The sequence below is a fragment of the Martes martes genome (assembly GCF_963455335.1).
Source record: "Martes martes genome assembly, chromosome: 4".
NCBI lineage: Eukaryota > Metazoa > Chordata > Mammalia > Carnivora > Mustelidae > Martes > Martes martes.
In genome coordinates this window covers 15,437,769-15,460,165 of record NC_137891.1, presented here as the reverse complement: position 1 = coordinate 15,460,165, position 22,397 = coordinate 15,437,769, and the positions used below count along the sequence as shown (strand labels likewise).

At 40.9% G+C, this 22,397-nt stretch overlaps 2 protein-coding genes across 3 annotated transcripts in view; one reads left to right on the top strand and one right to left on the bottom strand.

Moving 5' to 3' along the window:
* The window catches only part of WASHC5 (WASH complex subunit 5), a 59,884-nt gene extending 53,736 nt beyond the window's left edge, over positions 1-6,148 (bottom strand). Inside the window, exons 1-2 of the mRNA XM_080803149.1 lie at positions 5,983-6,148; positions 365-674 (exon numbers count right to left, since the gene is read on the bottom strand). Of these exons, the coding sequence (XP_080659275.1) occupies positions 365-550 (186 nt within the window). The 5' untranslated portion in view covers positions 551-674; positions 5,983-6,148. The remainder of the gene's footprint in view (positions 1-364; positions 675-5,982) is intronic.
* Positions 6,149-6,206: 58 nt separating this feature from the next.
* NSMCE2 (NSE2 (MMS21) homolog, SMC5-SMC6 complex SUMO ligase) overlaps positions 6,207-22,397 on the top strand; it is a 212,662-nt gene continuing 196,471 nt past the window's right edge. For both annotated transcript variants that reach the window (XM_080802040.1, XM_080802039.1), the window contains exons 1-2: positions 6,207-6,327; positions 9,656-9,826. In XM_080802040.1, coding sequence (XP_080658166.1) covers positions 9,670-9,826 — 157 coding nt within the window. In that variant the 5' untranslated portion in view covers positions 6,207-6,327; positions 9,656-9,669. The remainder of the gene's footprint in view (positions 6,328-9,655; positions 9,827-22,397) is intronic.

Here is a 22,397-nt window from a genome sequence, read left to right as displayed (position 1 = left end):
GATATCGAAAATTGAAAGCAGAGCAACAGAAAGGAATGAAGAAAACAGAAGCCTAGATGCAAAATCCTTAGAAAGAAATGAACTTGAACTGTAACCATGATTCACATGCTTTTAAGTGTGGGGTACTTGGTTGTGAAGTACATTATACCAAAGTTATCTTTGTAAAAGTTTGATTATATTAGGGCTTCCACACGATGCATTTATATTATTTTCCAGTTAGTTTGCTGATATTAAATTTGGTTTAAAAGCTTTCCTCTTTAACTCTTTCTCGATAATTACTTCACCTTTCAGCATCTCATGGTTCCCAGGGAAAGCATGCTTTTATGGACAATATGGTGGTAAAAATGCTATGGAGGAAGATTACCTTAAAATAGCTGAAATCAAATATGATATCTCCGTATTTCTGTTGATCAGCTCGGTCTCTGTATCTGAACACAGCAGGAATAAACTCAGAAAGCCTCAAGAGTTCAGCAATGATGGCATTGCCACAGGAAACAATCCTGAGGATTGCCTGGCCACAGAGGTTGTTCTCAGCTAGAAAGTCCAACATGGTGGGGAGGATGTACTCTATTCAGGGCCTGACTGGTAGGAATGTTTCACGGGCTCAGAGCTGGGGTCTGTAAATCACGAGATGAATCCAGATCTGCTGACAACTGGCTGCTCCATTAAAGAACCTGTATCCCAAAAGAAAAGTATAAAAATCTCTCTTTGTAAAGGGAGTGCGTATAACATATCTGTAAGATTTTCCTCCCCAACCCACATAAGAAAAATTAAAACAAACAAGAGGGGCGCCTGGGTGACTCAGTCAGATAAGTGTCTGCCTTCAGCTTAGGTCATGATCCCACAGTCGTGGGATCAAGCCCCACATCAGGCTCCCTGCTCAGCGGGGAGTCTGCTTTTTCTTCTCCCTCCCCCCCCCCCACTCAGCTCATGCCTCTCTTTCAAATAATCTTTAAAAAAAAAAAAAGAAGAAGAAACAATGAGTTCCAATATGAGGGGAGGGCATTTATCATCCATTCTTCTACTTTTCCATGTTGAGGGACTTTGCTCAATGTACACTCAGCCTCTTTCTTGATCCCTTGTCCACTTCTCCCCATGAGAAAAGACCTGATGCAGCTGATCCCTGAGCTTGAGAGGACCCACTGAGCATTTGTGCTACCAATGTGCCCTAAACCGGGCACTGATTATTAAGTTTTCCTTACAGGAGTTGGTCTACCTTTGCTAACACTTGTTTTACCTTTGGAAAAAGAGAACTATGTCTTCAAATCCACCAGAATTAGGCAAGAGAACAACTTTTAAAAATGTTTTTTCTCATATGTCAGGTAGAGGAGGCCATTGTTATCAGGGCTAATACACACCCAAGGAAAACTACTGAGTGACTTTAAAGTAAGGGCAAATATTTTGGGCTAAGCTGTGGAAAAGTTTTGATTAGAAAGGTATCTCGGAATGGTACCATTAAAACTTATGAAAGTAAGTTTCACATGTAACAAAATTTAGGGTAAAATTGCAACAACTATACCCTAATTCAAGGAACAAACCAAGAAGGAGTCAAAAGTTGATTTCACCAAATTGTGACTTTGATAATACAGTATCTTATACTCCATGGTTGACTTTCATAGTATGATCTTAGAAAAAGATCATTTTTGTAAAAAATGTTCAACGTAGCTTTCATTTTCCCAAAGTCTTCTCCCAACTCTTTTTCAAATCATTACCTTTGGAAATGTTCATTTTGTCATCATCTTTTTTGTGTTTCTCTCCTCTAACTGTTCATTTAGCTAGGTCACTGTGGTCAACTTCATGGAAGCCTGAATTATTTTTCAACGTCATGAAGGCCTGTGTACTTCGCAAGATTTGCATTTGAATTTTGTACTGGTACTGTGTTCTATCAACATGACATTAACATTAAGATGACTGACCAACAAAAATAAAAGAATTCAACCTACTAGACCCTTTAGGACACAAATACCTGAGTAAGAAGAAATAAGCTTCTAAGTGGTCAACTCATTACAATTTTAATGTCAATGCCAACTTTTATGTTCATATGTAATCCAGCTGCAGCGACTCAAATAGGGAACAATGAAATAATGAGGACTTCACTGCACAGAAAACCAGAATGTGGAAAGACTTTTTTGACAAGAGGGGGGCTTCCTCTGCAGTCCTAGCAAAACATTCCCCAAACCCTGTTACATATGTTCAAAGTTTGCTCATGTTGAGCTACCTAGTATAGTTATCTAGTACCTGGAACCTTTGTATAACCCTTGAAGGTTTGCTTTCTCCCTTCTGTAAGTCTCTTATTATTGATTCAATACTTAGGAATGTTTTAATTTACTGGCATGCTGTTGGCTCTCCAACAAGTACTTCCTCCCTCCTTTTCCTTTCTTCCTGTAGAGGAGGAAAGCCCTCTTTTCCCAAAGCCCCTGAAAGTAGGTTAGACATGTGACTCAATTTCGGCCAATGAGATATAAGAAGTCTATGGTAGACCTTATGGGAAATGTATTCTTTTTCCTCTTGCTACGTGGAAAGAAGCATGAAGAGAAATTCCTCTTTTTCCTCTGGCTAAGCCCTCTCTTTCTTGCCTTTGAATGTGGTCCAGTGAACACATCTTGCCTGACAAGGCAAGGTCACGAGGTGACAAGCCCAAAAGAAAAAAAAGGCAAAAAGCTGCTGGTGGTGGTTTGGAAGAAGAGAAAGAATCTAAATTCTTGTTGATGTTCTTGACTCGCTGATTCAACTGTGGCACTACCGACCTCTGTGATCCTTGTAAAATGAACTATTTTTATGGGTTATCTACTGCTAGTTGCCTTTTGGATTCTTACAGGTGGAAGCACTGACACAGACTCATTCATCCAACAAATATGCACCCAGTGCCTCCTAGGTGTCAAGCGTGGTTCTAGGACCCGAGGATACTGCAGCGAACAGAACTAAGTTCTTGCAAGTTCTTGCTCGCATAAAGCCTGCATACTACTGGGAGTGGGGAAGAGATAAGAAATACATGCATTATGTATCAGGCCATGATCCCTGCTGCGAGGAAAGAGCATGATAAAGAAAGGCATGGTAAAGAGATGCAGTGTGTGCTGTTTTACAAAGTTTGTGAAAGCCTCTCTGGTAAGATATTTGAACAGGGACCAGAAGGAAATGAGGAAGCAAGCAGGAAGGGTATTTGAGTGTGGGGAGCAGCCCCTAGGACAATCCCTGATGACCTCCATCTCCTTGTTCATGCCCTGCGTGGGCCCCTTTGCTTGAGTGTGACTTACTGACTCCTAAGGAACAGAATAAGGCAGATACAAAAGATACGACTTCTGAGATTAGATCACCAAAAAATGGTGACTTCTGGCTGGGGCATCCTCCCTAGCTTGTTTATTCTGGAGGAAGGAAGCTGTCATGTTGTGAGAGAGCCCAGTGATGAGAGAGCGAGAGGTCTGCCAACAACCACTTGAATGAGCTTGAAAACGGAACCCCCAGAACCCCAGCTGAGCCTTCAGATAAGATGACAGCTTCTATTCACAGCCAGACTAAACCTCCCAAGAGGCCCTGAGCCAAAGGCACCTAGCTAAGCCACATCACCTACTCCTGACCACAGAAACTATAAGCCAATAGATATTTTCTTTCTTTTTTTTCTTTTTGTCTTAAGCCACTAGGTTGTAAGCCACTAGGTTTTGGGGTAGTTTATTATTTTACAATCGGGAATTATCAGGAAGAAGGGCATTCCAGGCAGGTTTACAAGTAAATGCAAAAGGCCCAGGGCAGCCATGTGTTAAATGTGCTTAAGGAACAGCCAAGTGGCTGATGTGGCTAGTGCAGAGTGAACAAAGGATAGACGTGCAGATCAGAGGAGGTGGATGGGGTTAGTCCAAGAGGAAGGATTGCTGAGAAGCCACGATGGTTGTCTAGAACTTTGTCTCATGAAGGTATCCTTTAGTACACATTAAGGCATAAATTATTAACAAGTCCTTTCATTTTCTCATGATGTTTACTTGTTAAGCCAAACTGATCTCTAACACGCTGAATTTCAGATAATTTCTTTCTTTTTTTTTTTTTTTTTTGAGCAAACTCTACCCCCAAAGTTCGAACTCACCCTGAGGTCAAAAACCACATGCTCTACTGTCTGAGCCAGCCAGGCACCCCAATTTCATCCCATTTTTTGCGTTGGAATGGTCTGGCTGGGAAAGTGATACAAGCGAAGGGGGAAAATAATGACAAATGGGAAAAAAAAAAGTCACTGAAGTCCTCTGAAGACCCAGGCCTAAGCAGGATGAAACTCCGGGACACACTTGTAAGACAAGCAAGCTATGTTTAACTGGTCACTGCTACCAGATTTTGGATCTCAATACAGGATAGACACTGGGACCATGGAGAAAATACCTTAAAGCAAAATAACATTACCCGACTTCTTCCCCCCTGGCCCCCCAAAATAGGATGAACAGATACACTCAGCACCTGCATGCAGACTGTCAGGTTCGCTTAGGCCTGGAATAATGACAGAAGTCAAGACTTTTGTTTACCGCTGATTTTAATTCTTAAAATCCTTACACTGTAGGCAACATTCAAAATATTATTTGGTCAGAGTATTTGGTAGATACCCCACTGCTGGTTTAAAAACTTGCTGTAAAGAACAGAACCTAAGAACCAACATTAAAGATGTCTAATGGTGTTGCAGTGATCTCAGAATTCAGTGGCTTTATAGAAGGTGCTAAGACTTAGTTGAGATTTAAAAAAATCACTCTAGAATGAGGTGCAGATAAACACTATAGAAGAACCTATATTAAATCTTCCATTTAGTGGTTCTCTTGGTGCTAGAGATGAAGAAAATTCATAAAGACCAGTTTTTCTCCATATAGACGGTATTACTACCTGGCATGAAATGAAACCAGAAAGCCTACTCAATTTCCTACTTTTCTTTTACAAGGCACCCCCAAAAGCAGCCATAACTTATTTTAAAGAATTTGGTATGGAGCTGTGGTTTGCAGTTTGGAAAATAAGCCTAGACAAAGGAGAACATCTTTCAAGAATGCAGCACGGCATCATCTACCAATTACCCAGTAAGTACAGAACTGAAATCTGAAGGAAATTAAATTGCCCTGGGACAAACCACTTCGTGCCCTACTCAGAGGACAAAAGAAGATAGGTCTATTTTTATCCTTTCATAAAACCTCAGTTCCATAAAGAAGGAAGCACTGGTCTCCACTTATCCATTATCATGAACAAAATGTAATGGTTGGTTATCAAGATAAAAGTGACTGACCTCTCTTCCAGAAAAGTTCTGAAACAAGCCTGATCACTCTAGCCCCATTCATAAATCCTGGAAAAGACAGGAGATGGAAAAACGGAAGGTGCTCCTGGTTGTGGGGAGAGGCAGAAACACCTCTCCGTCCCTTCTCATGACCCCATCACCTATGTTGGAGGAAACTCCGTGCACTTGGAATCGGGAAATCCGCCTCCATTACGGGCTCCGTGACTTGGTTTATGTTTTCAACCGTCCCTTAAACCAGTCAGGACCCTCGGAACTATTTTCCGAAATGCAGAGAACTTTGGCACCAGCATGACACAGGTGAGGGAATTAAGGTGCACAGAGGGAACAGTGACTTGCTCAAACTCACAACCGACGGCAGAACTAGAATTCAAACCCAGGTCCATCGGACTGTAAAGCCCCTCGCCAATCGCTCCGTTTTCTCCAGAGTGAATGCAGGAATAACACTGTCTACCCAGCACGGCTCCTGAGAACATGGAATGATCAGATGCGGGCCAAGCAGCTTAATATCACTTCCCAAAGCGCCCAGACAGCGTGGAAAATCATTTCCACCTATGTGGAGGTGGAGAGCCTGGACTGCAGCCCCGCCATCTGAGGCCCCTCAGTCCTCCAAACCAGGCTGTGCATCCAGACAGCACCCCACGCCACAAACGTCCCTCCGGCCCGCGCGGCCCGGCCCGGGGCTGGGGAGGGGCAGAGGGACGCAACCGAGAGCGCATCCCGCCCCAACTCACCTGTCACCCGGGCCGCGCCAGTGCGCACATGTGCGGCCGTCGATCGCGGGCGAGGTCGGCACTCCGGTCCCGATCCCTCCCTCTCCGCACGGGTACCCCTCTCTCCGCAGCCCCCGATCGCCAGCCGGCGGGACCCCAGCTTCCGCCTCTGGCTCCCCTGGCGGTCACATGACCAGACGGGCGGAGAGCGGGGCGGGGCGTCATGTGACCGCTGGCGGGCGACGGCTGATGACGCCCGAGCCCGCGCTCGCAGTTTCAGCGACTGGGGAAGGGAGTTGAGGAAGGAGTTGGGGTCCGGTGTGGGCAGTCCGGGTGCAGCGAGACCGAGCTGGGTCAGGCGTCCAGGTAAGGCAGAAGCTGGGGGTGGCGACGGCGAGGGTCGCGGAAAGTGCCTCCTCCCTCTCGGACGCTCCGCGGGTGCCCTGAGCTGGGGTCTTTCCGCCTGGGCTGTGGTCCTGCCTGGCTCTTTGCACGTCGAGCAGGGAGGCTCGGGCAGGCTGCCTCCCTCCCTGAGACGTCATCTCTCCATCCTTCGATCCGAGTGGGGGGAAGTTCACGCATTATTGATGCAGGGTAATGTGGTTTGAGCTGTCTTCAAAAGCTGGGCCTCGGACAGGTCGTTCAAATAAGCTCTCTGGGCCTCAGTTTCCCTTTTCTCTTCTAGAAATGGTTGAGAACCTTAGCGATAAAGAGAGCGAAGCGCCAGGCAACAGGTTATGGCGCACCGTAGGGGACCTCGGAAAGGTGGTCGCTGTTACTGTGGTGACTCTCCTCAGTTCTTTAAGATTGCCTGTTTTGTGTGGGGAGCTGTTTGCTGTGGAACGTGTCAGAGTTCCAGTATAAGCTGGGTGAAGGAGTGACAGCCAGTCATGTGAACAAATGATTGTGATGAGTTTTACTGAGTTTTATAAAGAAGTGTGTGTGTGTGTGTGTGTGTGTGTGTGTGTGTGTGTAAGGGAGAGAGAGGGATAGTAGTAGCATGAAGGAGGGAGCAAGCTATTGGGTATATGGATAAGAGAAGGTTTCATAAAGAAAGACGGATCCTTGCATCTTGAAGAAGGAGACAGCTCTGCCTGGACTTGTACAGGCCCCTGTGATTTGAAGGAGAGTCAGCAGAATATCTATAAATTGTTTGCTCTCTGCCTATCACTGTGCTGTGCAGAAAGGTGAGAGAGGGAAACAGTAATAACTGCTCCTGCCTGAAGCCAATCTTAGACTTGCTGAGGTCTGACAATGTGTGTCTTTTGGCTTCCCTCATTCATATGTTGAGATGCTAGTACCAGTATGATGGTATTAGGACGTGGGGTCTTTGAGAGGTGCTTAAGTCAAGAGGGTGGAGCCCTCCTGAATGGAATTAGTGCCTTTGTGAAAGAGGCTCCTCAAAGCTCCCTTGCACCTTCTACTGTGTGAAGACAAAGAGTGAGAAGGCATGGGGCCTCTGAACCAGGAAGAGGGCCTTCACCAGAACTTGACCTTTTTGGCACCTTGGTCTTGGACTTTCCAGCCTCCAGAACTGTGAGAGATAAATTTCTGTTGTTTATAAATAAGCTATCCAGTCCGGTGTTTCGTTACAGCAGCCAGAATGGCCAAAGACAAGGCCTGTTAGTGGAGGCAAAATAACATGCTTGGGAACAAACTCAGGAAGCCCTGTTTTAAACTTTCTTGGAAACCATAGGTACAGGGAACAAAGAGATTATTGTTGCTGGGGAAGGCTCCAAGAGGAGGTTGATTTAAACCCAAGGTTTCTCAACCACCCCATCATTGACATTTTGGGCCAGATGATTCTTTGGGGAAGGGGGGTGTCCTGTGAATTACGTACTTAGCTGTACCTAGTGGGAGAAAGAGGGAAGAAAAGTGGGTCTACTCCGTGTATTCCCTTTGCTTCTCATTCTGAATCTTCTCCCTGGAAATACTCCAGAGTTACAGAAGGAAGTTTTGCCCAGGTCTCTGCAAATGTAGAGTTTCATTAGAGTAATGTGAATTTTGCATGCACATAATAAAGATAGCTTCTGTGTGGTAGACACTCCCACTTAGCCTGGATTGTATTATTCCTTATATACATCATGTGTTTTGTCAGCTCTAACTGCTGTTAAAAAATAGTGTAGACTGGTGGCTTAAACAACAGAAATTTATTTTCACACTTTTGGAGACTAGAAGTCAGAGATTGGAGAGCTAGCTAGCATGGTTGGATGCTGATAAGGGCCCTCTTTCTGGCTCTCAGTCACCCCCCTTCTTGCTATGTCCTCACTTGGTGGAGAGAGAGAACTGGGGTGTCTCTTCCTCTCCTAATAAGGACACTAATCTTTTCCTGAGGGCTCTAGCCTCAGGGCATCTAAACCCAATTATCTACCAAAGGCCTCATCTCTAATTACCATCACAATGGGGGTTAGGCTCTCAATATAAAATTTGGGGGGAGATGGAATTATCTCAGTGTTTCCCATACTTGTTTGATTTTAAGAATCACCTGGGGTATAGAGTGTCCACCAGGGACTTTGGTTCAGTAGGTCTGAGATAATACCTATATATAAATCTATATTTTTAATAAGCATTTCAACTGATTCTTAAGATCAGACAAGTTTTAGAAAACTACATTTAATTTATCCTCAATAATGCTGTGAGATAGATATAATTATTTCCTTTTACACAAGAGCAGACTGAAGATAGAGAAGATAAGCAACTTAAACAGGGACGTGCAATTATAAAAGGTATGGATGAGACTGAATTTCCAAGCATCTCTGTTCAGTGTCCGTTCTCTCAAGCACTACTCCGTATTCTTGCTTACAGGGTTATAATGATGAAGTTGATGTTGATATTTGCTTCCACATGCTCGACATTATTCTGAGTGTTTTATTATACACCTTATCTCATTCTGTTCTCACAGTAATTCTGGAGGTGGGCACTGCATGATTCCAATTTTAGGAAGGGAAAAATGAAACACTGAGAGGTTAAATAATTTGCCTGAAGTCATTCAGTTACTTAACCGGGAAAATCAGGCTTTGAATTCAGATAGTCTGGTTCTAGAAGCTGTATACTTGACCCTTATTCCATATCGCCCCCATATTTTACTCTATAATGTAGATAAATTCTGCTTTTACTGACAGAATCTGGGATCTAACCAAGTCTGTAAATCTGTTAGAACCCAGAGGACTGTCAGGAATATATACAATATCTATATATAATATGTGTTTTTTATTTATATTTATATACTTATAGTTTTCAGAATTAAATATACATATATGTCAGGCACATTAAAAATTACAGGTTTCGAAGTTCTCCCTATTAAACTATTTTATTATTACTGTTTTCGGTTTTTAGAAAAATGCATCATACAAGTAGTCTACTTTTTCTAACCCCTTCAAGTTTTAGGTTTTTGAGAACTGTGCTGTTGTTGAATTCTTCAGAGAACCAGGGAATATTTTGAAAGAGAGTATTCTCCCTCCTTTGAAAAATGAAAACACTTAGCTTCCCTATGTATTGGGTGCGTCTGTGTTTGGTGGCCCACATGACAGCACAATGCTTTGGTGTCCCCTCCAGGGATATATAGAATGTATATAATACTGTGGCATTTGTGGGCTATTAGATACATTCATATGGACGTTTACAGCAGTGTTATTTTTCTATTCCATTATTATTCTGACTCCTAAATCTTATTTCATTGTGTTTGAAAACTTAGGTAATAATTTCAAGATGCCCGGACGTTCCAGTTCAAGTTCAGGTTCAACTGGTTTTATATCCTTCAGTGGTATAGAATCTGCTCTCTCCTCTTTGAAAAACTTCCAATCCTGTATCAGCTCTGGAATGGATACAGCTTCTAGTGTTGCCTTGGATCTAGTGGAAACTCAGAGTAAGTAACAATTGAAAGTTACTTCTTTTGTGTCTACTTTGGGATAACCCTGTATGGAGGGATCACTCTAGGGATGTGAGATACTGCTCACCTTTCAAGTGTTCTTGGGACAGTCATTGAATCCCTCTGGGCATCGGTTTTGTCATCTTGTTCTACATAACACATAATCATGTACTGAGGATAAAATGAGCTTGACTCATTCATGTGTCTTCAGATAGTTATGTGCCAGTAGAAACCGTACTAGAAATTTTTCAGGCTAAACCATGAAGGTTCCTGATCTCAAGGAGCATACAATCTAAAGTATGTGACATTTGTGAAATGTAAGGTATGCAAATGCATTAATATAAAATTATAATAAAATTATTTTGCATTCGTTTAACTCTGTTCATGCTTGACTATTTGGTAGACAGACTAAGGTTATGTTAGGGATACAGGCACAGGAGGGCCTCTACCAAAATAGAAAAATTGAGCTTTGATGAACTTTATCAACATTTTTCAACAGAAGATTTAGAAAGCTCTTAATTTGCTGTTTTTGGATTAGGATTTTTTTAATTTTATATATGGAGGTGGGGGAGCAACAGTATTTTATGTGGTTTTTAGCAATTTGATAGTTCTGTGACTTTGTGTGATTTTATTTTTTCTGTCTAGTGTTCCTTAAGCTTTATGGACTGGTGGACCTATAGTATTGATCAAATTCAGAAAAATTTCTGCCACTATTTTTTTTTCCTAATTTATTTTGAGAGAGAGAGAGAAAGTGTGTGTGCAAGCAGGGGGAGGGGCAGAGGGAGAGCAAGAATCTCAAGCAGATTCCATGCTGAGTGCAGAGCCGTACACAGGGCTGGATCCCACTGACCTGAAATCCTGACCTGAGCCAAAAATCAAGAGTTGGGTGCTCAACCAACTGAGCCACTCAGGCACTTCTGCCATTATTTCTTCAGATAGTTGTTTTTTTTTTTTTTTTTTTAAGATTTTTTTAAGACTTTATTTATTTATTTGACAGAGCTCACAAGTAGGCAGAGAGGCAGGTAGTGGGGTGGGGGAGGGAAGCAGGCTACCTGTGGAGCAGAGAGCCCAATGCGGGGCTCCATCCCAGGACCCTGAGATCATGACCTGAGCCAAAGGCAGAGGCTTTAACCCACTGAGCCACCCAGGTGCCCCTTCAGATAGTTTTTTATAGTCCTTCCCCTACCCTCTTCTTCTGGGACTCTAATTATATGTATATTGGACAGCTTGATAATGTCCTGGAAGTCACTGAGGCTTGATCGATTTTTTTTTCAGGTCTTTTTTTCTGTCTGGCTTCAGTTTTAATAGTGTCTGTTGCTATGTCTTCAGGTTCATTGGTCTTGTCTTCTGCAGTCTCTGTTGTTAATTTTACGCAATGAATTTAAATTTCAGATATTGGATTTTTCAACTCTAGACATAAAAAAGAATGAAATAGAATCTTCTATTCTCTTCATTATGTTCATGTTTTCCTCTATATTCTTGAGTATATATGGAGCATATTTATAATAGTTTTTTTAATATCCTCCTCTGCTAATTCTGTCATTCCTATCGCTACTTCTTCCCATGGACATTGTGTGTATTATGTTGTTGAGTGCTTGGGTTTTGTTGTCTACCGATAAAGAATTATGGCGTTTGTTTTGGCAGGCATCAAAATCATTTCTGGATTACACCAATCCTTTCCAGGCTGGTTGTTAGACTTCGTTAGTGCGGGTCAAGTTAGTGTCGGTTTATTTTAAGGACACTTTAACCTGCTTCTGGAGCTTCGCCTCTCTGCATCTCTGGTGACTGCCCAGAGGGCTCTGTGAGATAACTCCACTCTGCTGGATGGAATTCGAATGTCTCCGGGTTCTGTGTGAGTTCGGGAATTGTTCACTTTATAGCTCGCAGCAATTGTTTCTCAGTGGTTTAGGATTGAGGAGATTTCTGCAGATCCGATCCTAGAGCACTCTCTCTTTGCGGTAGCTCCCTCTCGGTGCTCTGTCTTGAAAACCCCTGTTGTCTTAGCTTCCCCGAACTCCAGTCTCTGTCTCCTTGGTCCTTCAAGACTTTCCTTCTCTGCTTGGCTTCCTCTTCCCTCGTGCAGGGAGGCAGGCGACTGCAGCACTTACCTAACTTGTTTGTGCCTTTCTGGGGGGCTCACGGTTCTGCTCTGCCTGTGGTCCCACTGTCTGAAAGCGGCTGTCTCATGTATTTTGTCCAGCTTTCTAGTCCTCACTACAGGACATCCGATTCCAGACCCGTCGTTCATTTGTGGCCGGCAGCTGAAGTCACCCATAATGTTTAGTGGGTAGCCTCCCTAGATCTAACCCTTCCCAGCCTGATCTGTGGTCTATTTTTGGATCTTTGCTTTGGCTTTGGTAGGAGACCTGGATAAAAGTCATCATAAAATCTGCCGCCGTAGGAGAAAAGAGCAGGAGCGTGAACCAGTTGACTGTGCTGTTGGACAGCAGTGAAGGTCTTGGGGGAAATTAAAGTGCAGAAGAGCATGTGTGAAAGTCCATGAATCACCTTCATAGCAGAACTGTTCCCTTTTCCTCTTAGCCTTGTAAGATTGGTACCCTTCCTGTTTACCGTTTGGGTTCCCCAGTTTCATCCCAAATTAAAATGAGCTTTGCTAGACAAGGTGGTGGTGATCACGTGGGTATCATTTTCTCACTTTGTACTGTGAATCTCTTGTTACTATATTATTAAATTGTTGATATAGGGGATTCTTGTTCCCACACACTTGGAGGGGGGTGATGTGTACTGTTTTGGTTGCATATTCCTAAAGCAGGTTGCTGTCCCCATTCAACTTATAGCTCATTTGAAATGATCACTTTTCCCTGAGTTATGTTATAGTGTGTGGTGTTTAAGCAGTAGACCCTTGCTGCCACCATATCTCTTTTTTTCTCTAAATGTGTTGGTATTCTGGGAATACTTTCTTATTTACCTAATTGCAAAATGGAATTTCTTTCTTTTTTTTTTTTAAGATTTTATTTCTTTATTTGACAGAGATCACAAGCAGGCAGAGAGGCAGGCAGAGAGAGAGGAGGAAGCAGGCTCCCTGCCGAGCAGAGAGCCCGATGCGGGGCTCGATCCCAGGACCCCGGGATCATGACCCGAGCCAAAGGCAGAGGCCTTAACCCACTGAGCCACCCAGGCGCCCCTGGAATTTCTTACATTAGGAGATTTTTCAAGTAGTTGGGGCTTATTTTTTGGATTTTTAAATTTTTATATACCTTTCTGTTTTCTGAGGCTAAAGTACTGACTTCATTTACCAAAATTGTTGTTGTGATGATCATCTTTAAGCAATTAAATTTTCAGAAGCCCTTTAAGTTTAGTTAGATAAAATCGAGGAATGGCCCCATTCTTAAATATTAATGTACATCCAGCTGTGGCCTCTCCTTATGCCTCTGTGCCAGTACAGGAAAGGTTTGAGAAGAACAGTTTTGTTAGAAACTTCATCCTATTAAGGGCAGTTGCTCTTAAAATGTTAGAATGAAAAAGTTGGTCTCTGTATATTTAAAGTAATATTTTAAAAGTACAAAATGAAAACTAATCAAGAGAGCAAGTCTTTGAACTTCCTTTATACACTTATGCCACCTGTATTCATGTCTTTGATGTTGTCGGTCATACTAGACGCTTGGGTTTGCAAGGCTGGCTTTTCAGAGTTGATTTTTCCCTCCTAAATGATTGGTTTGCAGTTTGAGCCACAGAGTAAGGAATGGCACTTAATTTCGACAGTGTGGAGTTGGCTGTTCTGATTTCTTGATCCAGTTTTTGTTTGTTTTTTACTTCGAAACATATGTAACTCTTTGAATAAATAGATATTAAAATTGAGAGGTTTTTTTTTTTTTCAAAGCAGAGCATGCTATAATGCTGAATTTAAAGATTTTATTTAGTTATTTGCAGGGGGAGGAGGGGTAGGGAGAGAGGGGGGAAGCAGAATCCCTGCTCAGCCGGAAGCCAGATGCAGGCTCGATCCTGGGAACCTGAGATCATGACCTGAGCCAAAGGCAGATACTTAACACTTAACGGACTGAGCCACCCAGACGCCCCTGTAAAGCTGAATTTAAAGAAATGCAATCTTATATAAATTATGGGACTGCTCTTACTGAACCCTAGGTGTTTTAAGTTGCTACTTGATAAACAAGTTTTCCTCTAAGACCTAAATAGAAAATAAACAATTTAGCAAGGCTTCATCAGATCTGCTTTTCTCCTGATTACTTTGTAACACAATTGCACAGTGCAGATACATACAGTGGACTTTTCTGTGGCATCCGTTATCATTAGGGTAGATGATTATTAATTTAAAAATTAAAATTAACAGTATTCAGGGCGCCTGGGTGGTTAAGCATCCAAGTTGCTTAAGCATCTTAACCAAGGTGGTTAAGCATCCAACTCTTGATCTTGTCTCAGGTAGTGATCTCAGGGTCCTGTGATCCCGCCCCTGTTGGGCTCTGTGCTCAGTGGGGAGTCTGCTTGAGGATTGTCTCTCTTGCTCTCCCTTTGCCCCTCCACCAACTTGTACATGTGCTCTCCCTCTCTCTCTCTCAAATAAATAGATAATAAATGTTTAAAAAGAGAAATATCTTGGGGGCGCCTGGGTGGCTAAGTCTGTTGAGTGTCTGTGTTTGGCTCAGGTCATCGTCCTAGGGTCCTGGGATCAAGTCTCGCCTTGGGCTCTCTGCTCAGCAGGGGAACCTACTTCTCCCTCTCCCTCTGCTCATGTGCTATCTAACTCACTCTGTCTCCCAAATAAATAAATAAAATCTTTAAAAAAATAATAAAAAAAGAAATATCTTTAAAAGTCACCAGTATTCTTCCTCCTTGGCTTTTCGTGTGTTCCCAGATGAGCCCCGCCCCCACTTACGATGCAGTAACATGCCCTATCTTCATATCCTGAAACCAGTTAATGTTTTTTCTTTGTTTCATGGGGGTGTTTTTGCATTTATATTGTATTTTGCTTTGTTAATATCTGATCTTCCCTTTGAACCTGGTGTCCTGAGGCAGAGACCTCGGAGAATTCCTCTCACCTTTTTTTTTTTTTTTAAGATTTTATTTATTTATTTGACAGACAGAAATCACAAGTAGGCAGAGAGGCAGGCAGAGAAAGAGAGGAGGAAGCAGGCTCCCCACCAAGCAGAGATCCCGATGTAGGGCTCGATCCCAGGACCCTGGGATCATGACCTGAGCCGAAGGCAGAGGCTTTAACGCAGAGGCTTTAACCCGCTGAGCCACCCAGGCGCCCCTCCTCTCACCTTTTCAGAGGCTTGATGTTCATCAGGTGTTGAACGTATATAAATTGGTTAATAAGTGTCTTTGAAGACTCTTCTCCAAATAGAGATACTCGGATCCACTGTATAGAAAATTAAGTTGTTTTCCAAAATTAGAAATTGAGCACTTCTATTAATTTGTAAACCTCGTTTTTTTTAAGACTTTGGCATTTAATTTTTTTGTAAGAGCTGATTAATTCAGTGGTTCTCAAACCTGAGGGTGCATCGGAACCACTTAGAGGGCTTGTTAAAATACAGATTGCGGGACCCCACCACCGGAGTTTCAGCAGGTCTGTTGAGCCCAAAAATGTGCAATTCTACATTACCAGGTGATGTTGATGTTGATGCTGCTGATCCACTGGCACCAGACTTTGAGAACCCTGGTCTTACCTCATTGTCTATTTGGCCGGAAACATACACCACTAGGTGGCACCAGAATACTTCTTATGAGGTAGCCATCGGCCTTCCGGACGCTGTTGAATGCAGGCTTGAGGATTGGGCGAAAGGAACAATCATTAAATGGTTGAAATGTTGTAGCCTAGAGCCTGAGTTATTCCGTGTATCTAAGAAAACAAACATATGTTGACTATATCAGACTACAGAAACTACAGGATTGTTAAGGTTACATTTTAAGATGAACTCTTCGAGGAATGAGGAATAACCTCATTCATAACCTCATTCATTTACTAGTGATACATGTAGACCCTGTCACAAGACAGAAGTAAACACCGCAGCTTTGTTAGTTATTATTCTAAGTTACTGAGTCTTGATTTTGTTGTTGATTACATTTAAAAACCTCTCTAAAAAGGTTTACGCATTCTGTTCACATGCATAGGTCATTTGGTCCTTCTGCTAGAGGGCTAATTGTGTTTGGGGCAGTTTTAGGAGCTGGAAAGGTGGAAAATGTGCTTTCCTTTCCTACTGGCTCCCTCAGGCAGAAAGTTGAGTAGTTTCCTCTTTAAGAGCTGGGGAGAGGAAACTTTGGGTGGTTTTTTGCCTTGCCTCACCTCTTGTGGCTGTTCATCCTCACCCCATCAATTTCCAACCATCCCAGCACCTCCAGATTTTCTTTCTTCCACTGACTGTAACAACCTTAAAGTTGGCATGGTTTCTCTGAATGATGGAATGTGTGGAAATCACTGATTGCTGTGCTCTCCTGTTTGCTAAGCTCTCCTGTTCACAATGGGATGTCACTTTCTGAAATAGTAAATGAGTCGTCTTTCAGTTTTTGAAACAGAGTATGTATAGTATCTGAATACTGGCTTGAGTTTCTAGGCTCTTGAGAATACTCTTTCTGTTGATTCTATTTTTTTTTTATCTTTGGAGCAAAGGCGTGAGTTAGGTTTTAGTGACCTAATAGGGTATGAAAATGACTAATACAGAAAAAAATGAGTTGAGATCACTCAATCAGACTTAAAAATTAGGCTAGCATTTTATCATGTATCTTTGATCATTGGGAAAAATTAAGGGTAGTTTAATGTTAGGCAAAGATGACAACTCAAGGCAGAAGTAGAGCAGACTTTAGGATCAATTTTGAAACATCAGTTTCCTTTTTAGAAAATAAAATTTTGTCTGGTGGTAAGCTGAAAGGAGCTTTTATTAGGTTGGTGATTCACAGTTGAAATCAGTTTGATTATTTTAGAGAGGATTATTTTTTTCATTCAGGCCTTTATCTCCTGTCTGTACTTTACAACTGAAATTATATATTTGTGTTTTACGTAAGTGTAAAGTGTTATTTATATACTGCAGCACTGTCCAATGAAAATCTAGTGTGAGGCACATGTGCAATTTAAATTTTTGTTATCCTCGTTACAAAAGGTAAGAAAGAGAATTTAATTTTAGTAATAATTTTATTTAATCCCATATATCTAAAATAAGATTTTAGCATGTAATCAGTATAAAAATTGAGTTATTTTTCCTTTTTTTTTTTTTTAATGTATGCAAGTTCAGAATCCTTCAGTCCATTTCAGTCTGGACCAGCCACATTTCATATGCTTAAAAGCCACATTTGGCAGCTGGCTGCTGTAGTAGATAGGAACAAGTGTCAGTGGACAGCAAGAGTCTGTAAGGCAGTCACATCAACTAGCTTTGCACTTTTTTAGTAGTTTTGGTGACTATTCAAATCAAACCACTTGGTAAATGAGATAATACCATTTATTGATTTTTTTTTTTTTTTTTGTATTTGTCACTCCCCTACCACTGGTATGATTGGTATTTTAAGTTTTTCCCCAAATTGTTTAACCAGCTTAAAATTACTTACTTTGGGGGATCCTGTTAATGTTTTATGCTGTTTGAAATGTCACATGCTGATTTGACTCCATGCCTACAGTACTTTTGATATTTTGTAGCTAATGGGATAAATTAGTTTCTTCTGGTATTGGGCAAGCCAGAAAGGTCAAGCCTCTCAACTTCAGCAGCCAGAATACTCTAGTTGCTGTAAACAATTAAGCCTGTCAGCAGTTGACCTTGGAAATACTAATTTGCTTGTCCCTGGGTGCTGCTTCCAGAGGTGGGCTTTCTCTCTGGGGATGAGAATTAAAAACTCAAGTTTGGAGAAAGTACTAGATAGAGCGCTGGGCTAGCTCCACCCACACCTTGCTTTTTGCTTTATTTTTTTGCCTGTGACCAAATTACAAGGGGAGTGTTCCTTGCAAGAATTTCTTCGAAAGCCTCATAGAATTCTGTCTACACTGACACAGAGGGAGCTTCCGTGACCTTTGGCTGTACCCTTCCCCATCCTTCTGCAGCACCATTTGCCATAGTGATGGTTGGTTAAGAATGATTTCATCACTGTTTCATGATACTTCTTAAATATATTGGAAAAGGATATGGAAGGCAGCTTTTATCAACTTCTTTGGTTTTGTGTTTGTTACTGCTGTTGTAGTGTCAGATCCTGAAGAGGGTAGCTGAAAAGGTACGAAGCAAATGTTAGTTGGAAAAGTTACACCCAGTGAGACGTTACAGGCAGTGTTCAGTAGACGGAGGAGGAGCAGAGGGAATATTTATAAAATCCAGAGTTACTGTCTCTAAACTGGTGGTGGCAGCAGCGGCGGCGTTTGCTAGAAGACAAAGATGTAGCTTTCCTTTTCTTTGGGGCTGTGCTCAGGCAAAGTGATTTTTCTCTCTTTACCATACAGTGCTGATTCAAAACAGTTATTTGAGTTTGGTTGGTTTTCATTTTTCTTAGGTAATTGTTAGAGCTTTATGTTGATCCATCACCAATTATTTATTGGCCCATGTCCTCGAGAAGCTAATAATTGAGTTAACAGATACGACAAGTATATGTAAAGATAAGGAGAACTTCATAGTAGTAAATGAGATTATGAGCCTATCTGGCCCACTCACGACTTTTTACATTATAACCTAGCCCCCGATTTTATATCCAGTAGGCACAAGTCTTTGGCTGCTGAAGTTGAGAGGCTTGACCTTTCTGGCTGTTTGTAAACTATACTTATTAGGCAACTTAATAATAGTGGACACAGTGCTTTCTGTGTGCCAGCCATGCTCTAAATGCCTTATGGGTATTCATTTAATTTTACAACAATGCTATAGGGTAGGTAGGTAACATAATTAATTACTGTTCAACATATGAGTACATTGAGCCTTGAGGTTGACCAAGGACTATGTACCATTCTCTGAAAGCGTTATTTTATCACAATAACCTATTTCAGATTGGAAATACACATTTTAATGATTTACTCCTTGTATATTCTCAATCCATTGTTCTTGTGTGACTTTCCCCTCTCAGTTGCACTAAGCTTTGAGATAAGTCCTCTTATCTACTTAAGTATTGCCTATGCCTCTGCTCATTGTAGAGACAGCCCTTTTGCTGAGCTCTGTCACCATTGTACCTGAAAATGAGAGTTTCTCATTTCTGTGCTAATTCTCATTATTGACTTATAAGGTTCCCTTGCTGAGCTTACCAAAAAAAAAAAAAAAAAAAAAGTTTTGCCTATTTATAAATCTTGGTGACCATTGTCTCTAGATCGTTCTTGTTTGATCATGTCTCAGGCCATGACCAAAGCATCTGGCATTTACTCTCTGCAAATAGTAGCTATTAATTTCTGTGCCATTTTAAACCATAGAGCATAGTTTACAAGAATGTTCATGATGTCACCAGCTACACCCCTCTTTACACTCGGTATACGCCAGTTGGAGAGACTGGATTTAGTTCCCAGAGTATGTGCCCTGTCAAGCCTCCTTGGCTGTGTTCACATGACTTCCTCTCTGTGTTGACTGCTTAGAAGGCACCGATTCGTCTCTCAGGGGCAAGCTTAAGTATTTTCTTTTGTCTGCAGATACTCTCCCACCCAGACCAAACTGATGTCTTTGGCTTCTCTGTGTTGGCAAGCAGCATCCTTCAAAACAGTGGAGTGCTTCTTTGCATTAATTATTTATAAAGTCTCTATTTCTACCACTAGATATGGGAGTTTGAAAAACTCAGTTAAGAACATCCTGTTTCCCAATCAAATTTTGGCCTTCTGTCTGTTTCAGCTACCCGGTTCTGCCATAAACAATACTAAACGAATGGGTGTTGACCAATTACAGGCTATACTGACCCCCAGTCGAGACAACAGTCATTCTGTGATAGTCTTTTCCTGTATATGGATTGAAGAATGGATTAAATTTTACACAATCAAAACACAGAAGTGATACCTGAAAATGGATTGTGGAGAAGACAGCAATGTTCTTGCAAATAACTTTTTTCCCCCTAACTAATTCCTTAAATTACTGGTAAAAATTAATTTCTAGTTTCACATAAAAGAGCATGATGTGAGCCTTGACAGTGTCTATATCACTTTTCTATATCTGTATCATGAAAATTCTTACTTATAAAGGTTTTTGAGTCCTACATGTCTATATCAAAGTACATGTACTTAATTATATATTAATTTCCTTTCCAAGAGCCATTTATGTTTTTTGAAGTTAGTCCCACAAATATTTACTAAGTGCCTATTATCTGACAAACACTATGCTAGAGATACAAAGATAAGAGGATACCCTCAACAAATTTCTAGATCTTGTTACAGATATTTTCTTTCTTAATAATCCCATGAAAGTGAAGTAAACATTTGACAGATGAGAGAACTGAAGCTCAGTGGGCGTTAAGGGATTTGCCTGAAGTCACAAAGTTTAGTTCGACTGGATGGTTCTCAAATCAAGACAGCTTTTGCTGTGTGCCCTGCACGTGCACACACGCACACACTCATTCTTGTGTATGTCCTCATGTCCTCTGCCAGTCCTAATTGCCTTTATAGGTATTAGATTTGGTGCCATCAATAAAGGATCCCTCATTATGAGATGCGGTTATGCTGTAATGAAATTTATTTCGCAACTTAGGGTTTATCACCTTAAATTCACCTTAATGGGATTTTACTCATGCTAACCTCGTTTCTTTTTAATCCCTTCTGGTTAATCACTCCTCTGATCTCCATTAGCTGTTTTATCCTTTTGTTTGGTGACTTTTTAAAGATACAGGTTATTGAGATAAAATTCACATACCATTTAATTCAAACGTTTGACGTTTATAACTTAGTGGTTTTTAATATAAATATAGATACTTGATATATTCAATTTTAGAACATCTTCATCACCTCTAAAAAAGGAAGCCTGTACTCTTTAGCTATCACCTGTCTGTCCCTCCCCATTCTCCTCAGCCCTAAAGGAGCCACTACTACTTCTTCCTCCACAGAATTGACCATTCTGGACATTTACTATAAATGTAATCATATGTGGCCTTTGTGACTGGCTTCAGTCACTTAACATGACGTTTTCAGGGTTCATCTGTATTCTCTAGTATGTATCAGTACTTCATCCCTTTTTATGGCCAGTTAATAGTCTACTATGTGGGTATACCACATTTTATATATGCATTCATCCATTGGTGAACATTGGATTATTATTGGTAATAATTATCTGTATATTAAGAAATGCTGCTATGAACATTTGTGTATAAGTTGGTAGCTCACTGTGGGTTTGATTTGCATTTCCCTGGTGACTAGTGATGTGAAGCATCTTAGCATGTACTTATTGGCCACTTATATCTCTTCTTTGGAGAAATGCCGATCAGATTCAGTGCCCATTTTCAAACTGAGTTATTTCTGTTTATAGTTTTGAGTTGTAAGTGTTCTTTGTATGGTCTAGATACAAGTTTATTATCAAATACATGATTTGCAGATTTTTTTTCCTATTCTTTGGGTTATCTTTTTTTATTTTGTTGGTAGTTTTGAAGCACACAAGTTTTTAATTTTGATGAAGTCCAGTTATCTCCTTTTTCTTTTGTTCCTTGTGGTTTAGGTATCAAACCTAAGGATCCATTTCCAAATCAAAGGTCATGCAAATTTATCCGTATTTTCTTTTCTAAGAGTCTTGCAGTTTTAGCTATTACATTTAGATCCATTTTGAGTTAATCCATGGTTTGAATTAAGGGTCCAGTTTCATTCTTTTGCCTGTGGCTATCCAGTTGTCCCAGCACTATTCTTTCCCCCAGTGAATGATCTTGGTACCTTGTTGCAAATCAGTAGACCGTAGACACAGGTTTGGTTTTGGATTCTTAATTCTGTTCCGTTGATGGAATTCTATATACCTATCTTTATACCAGTACCACCCATGTCTTGGCTGTTGCTTTGCAGTAAATTTTGAAATCAGAAGGTGTAGTCCTCAGAGTTTGTTCTTTTTAAAGATTGTTTTGGATATTTGGGGAATCTTGTACCTCTGTATGACTTTTAGGATCAGTATGTCAATTTCTACAAAGGAGCTGGCTTTTGATAGGGTTGCATGGAATTACAGATCAATTTGGTGAGTGTTACGGTCTTTAAAATATTAGGTTTTTTGATCCATGACCATAGGAACTTTTTTACCTTATATATATATCTTTAATTTCTTTTAACAGTGTTTTCAGAGTATTAATATTACACTTTTGTTAATTTCAAAACATTTCACTTTTTTGATGCTTTGTAAATGTAATTGTTTTCTTAATCTTTTTAGATTGTTTATTATAATTAAATACACTTGACTTTTATGTTGATCTTGTATCTTGCAACCTTGCTGAACTCATTTAATAGTTCTAAATATTTTTTTGGTGGATTCCTTGGGATTTTCTGTATACAACATTGTGTCATCTGAGGGTAGATACAGTTTTATTTCTTTATTTCCAATCTTTTTGCCTTTTGTTTATTTTTCTTGCCTAATTACCCTGGCTAGAACCTGCAGTATGATGTTAACTAGACGTGGCAAGAATGGACATCCTTATTTTGCTCCTGATCTTAGGGCACAAGCATCCTGTCTTTTCACCAAGCATAACGTTTGCCAGA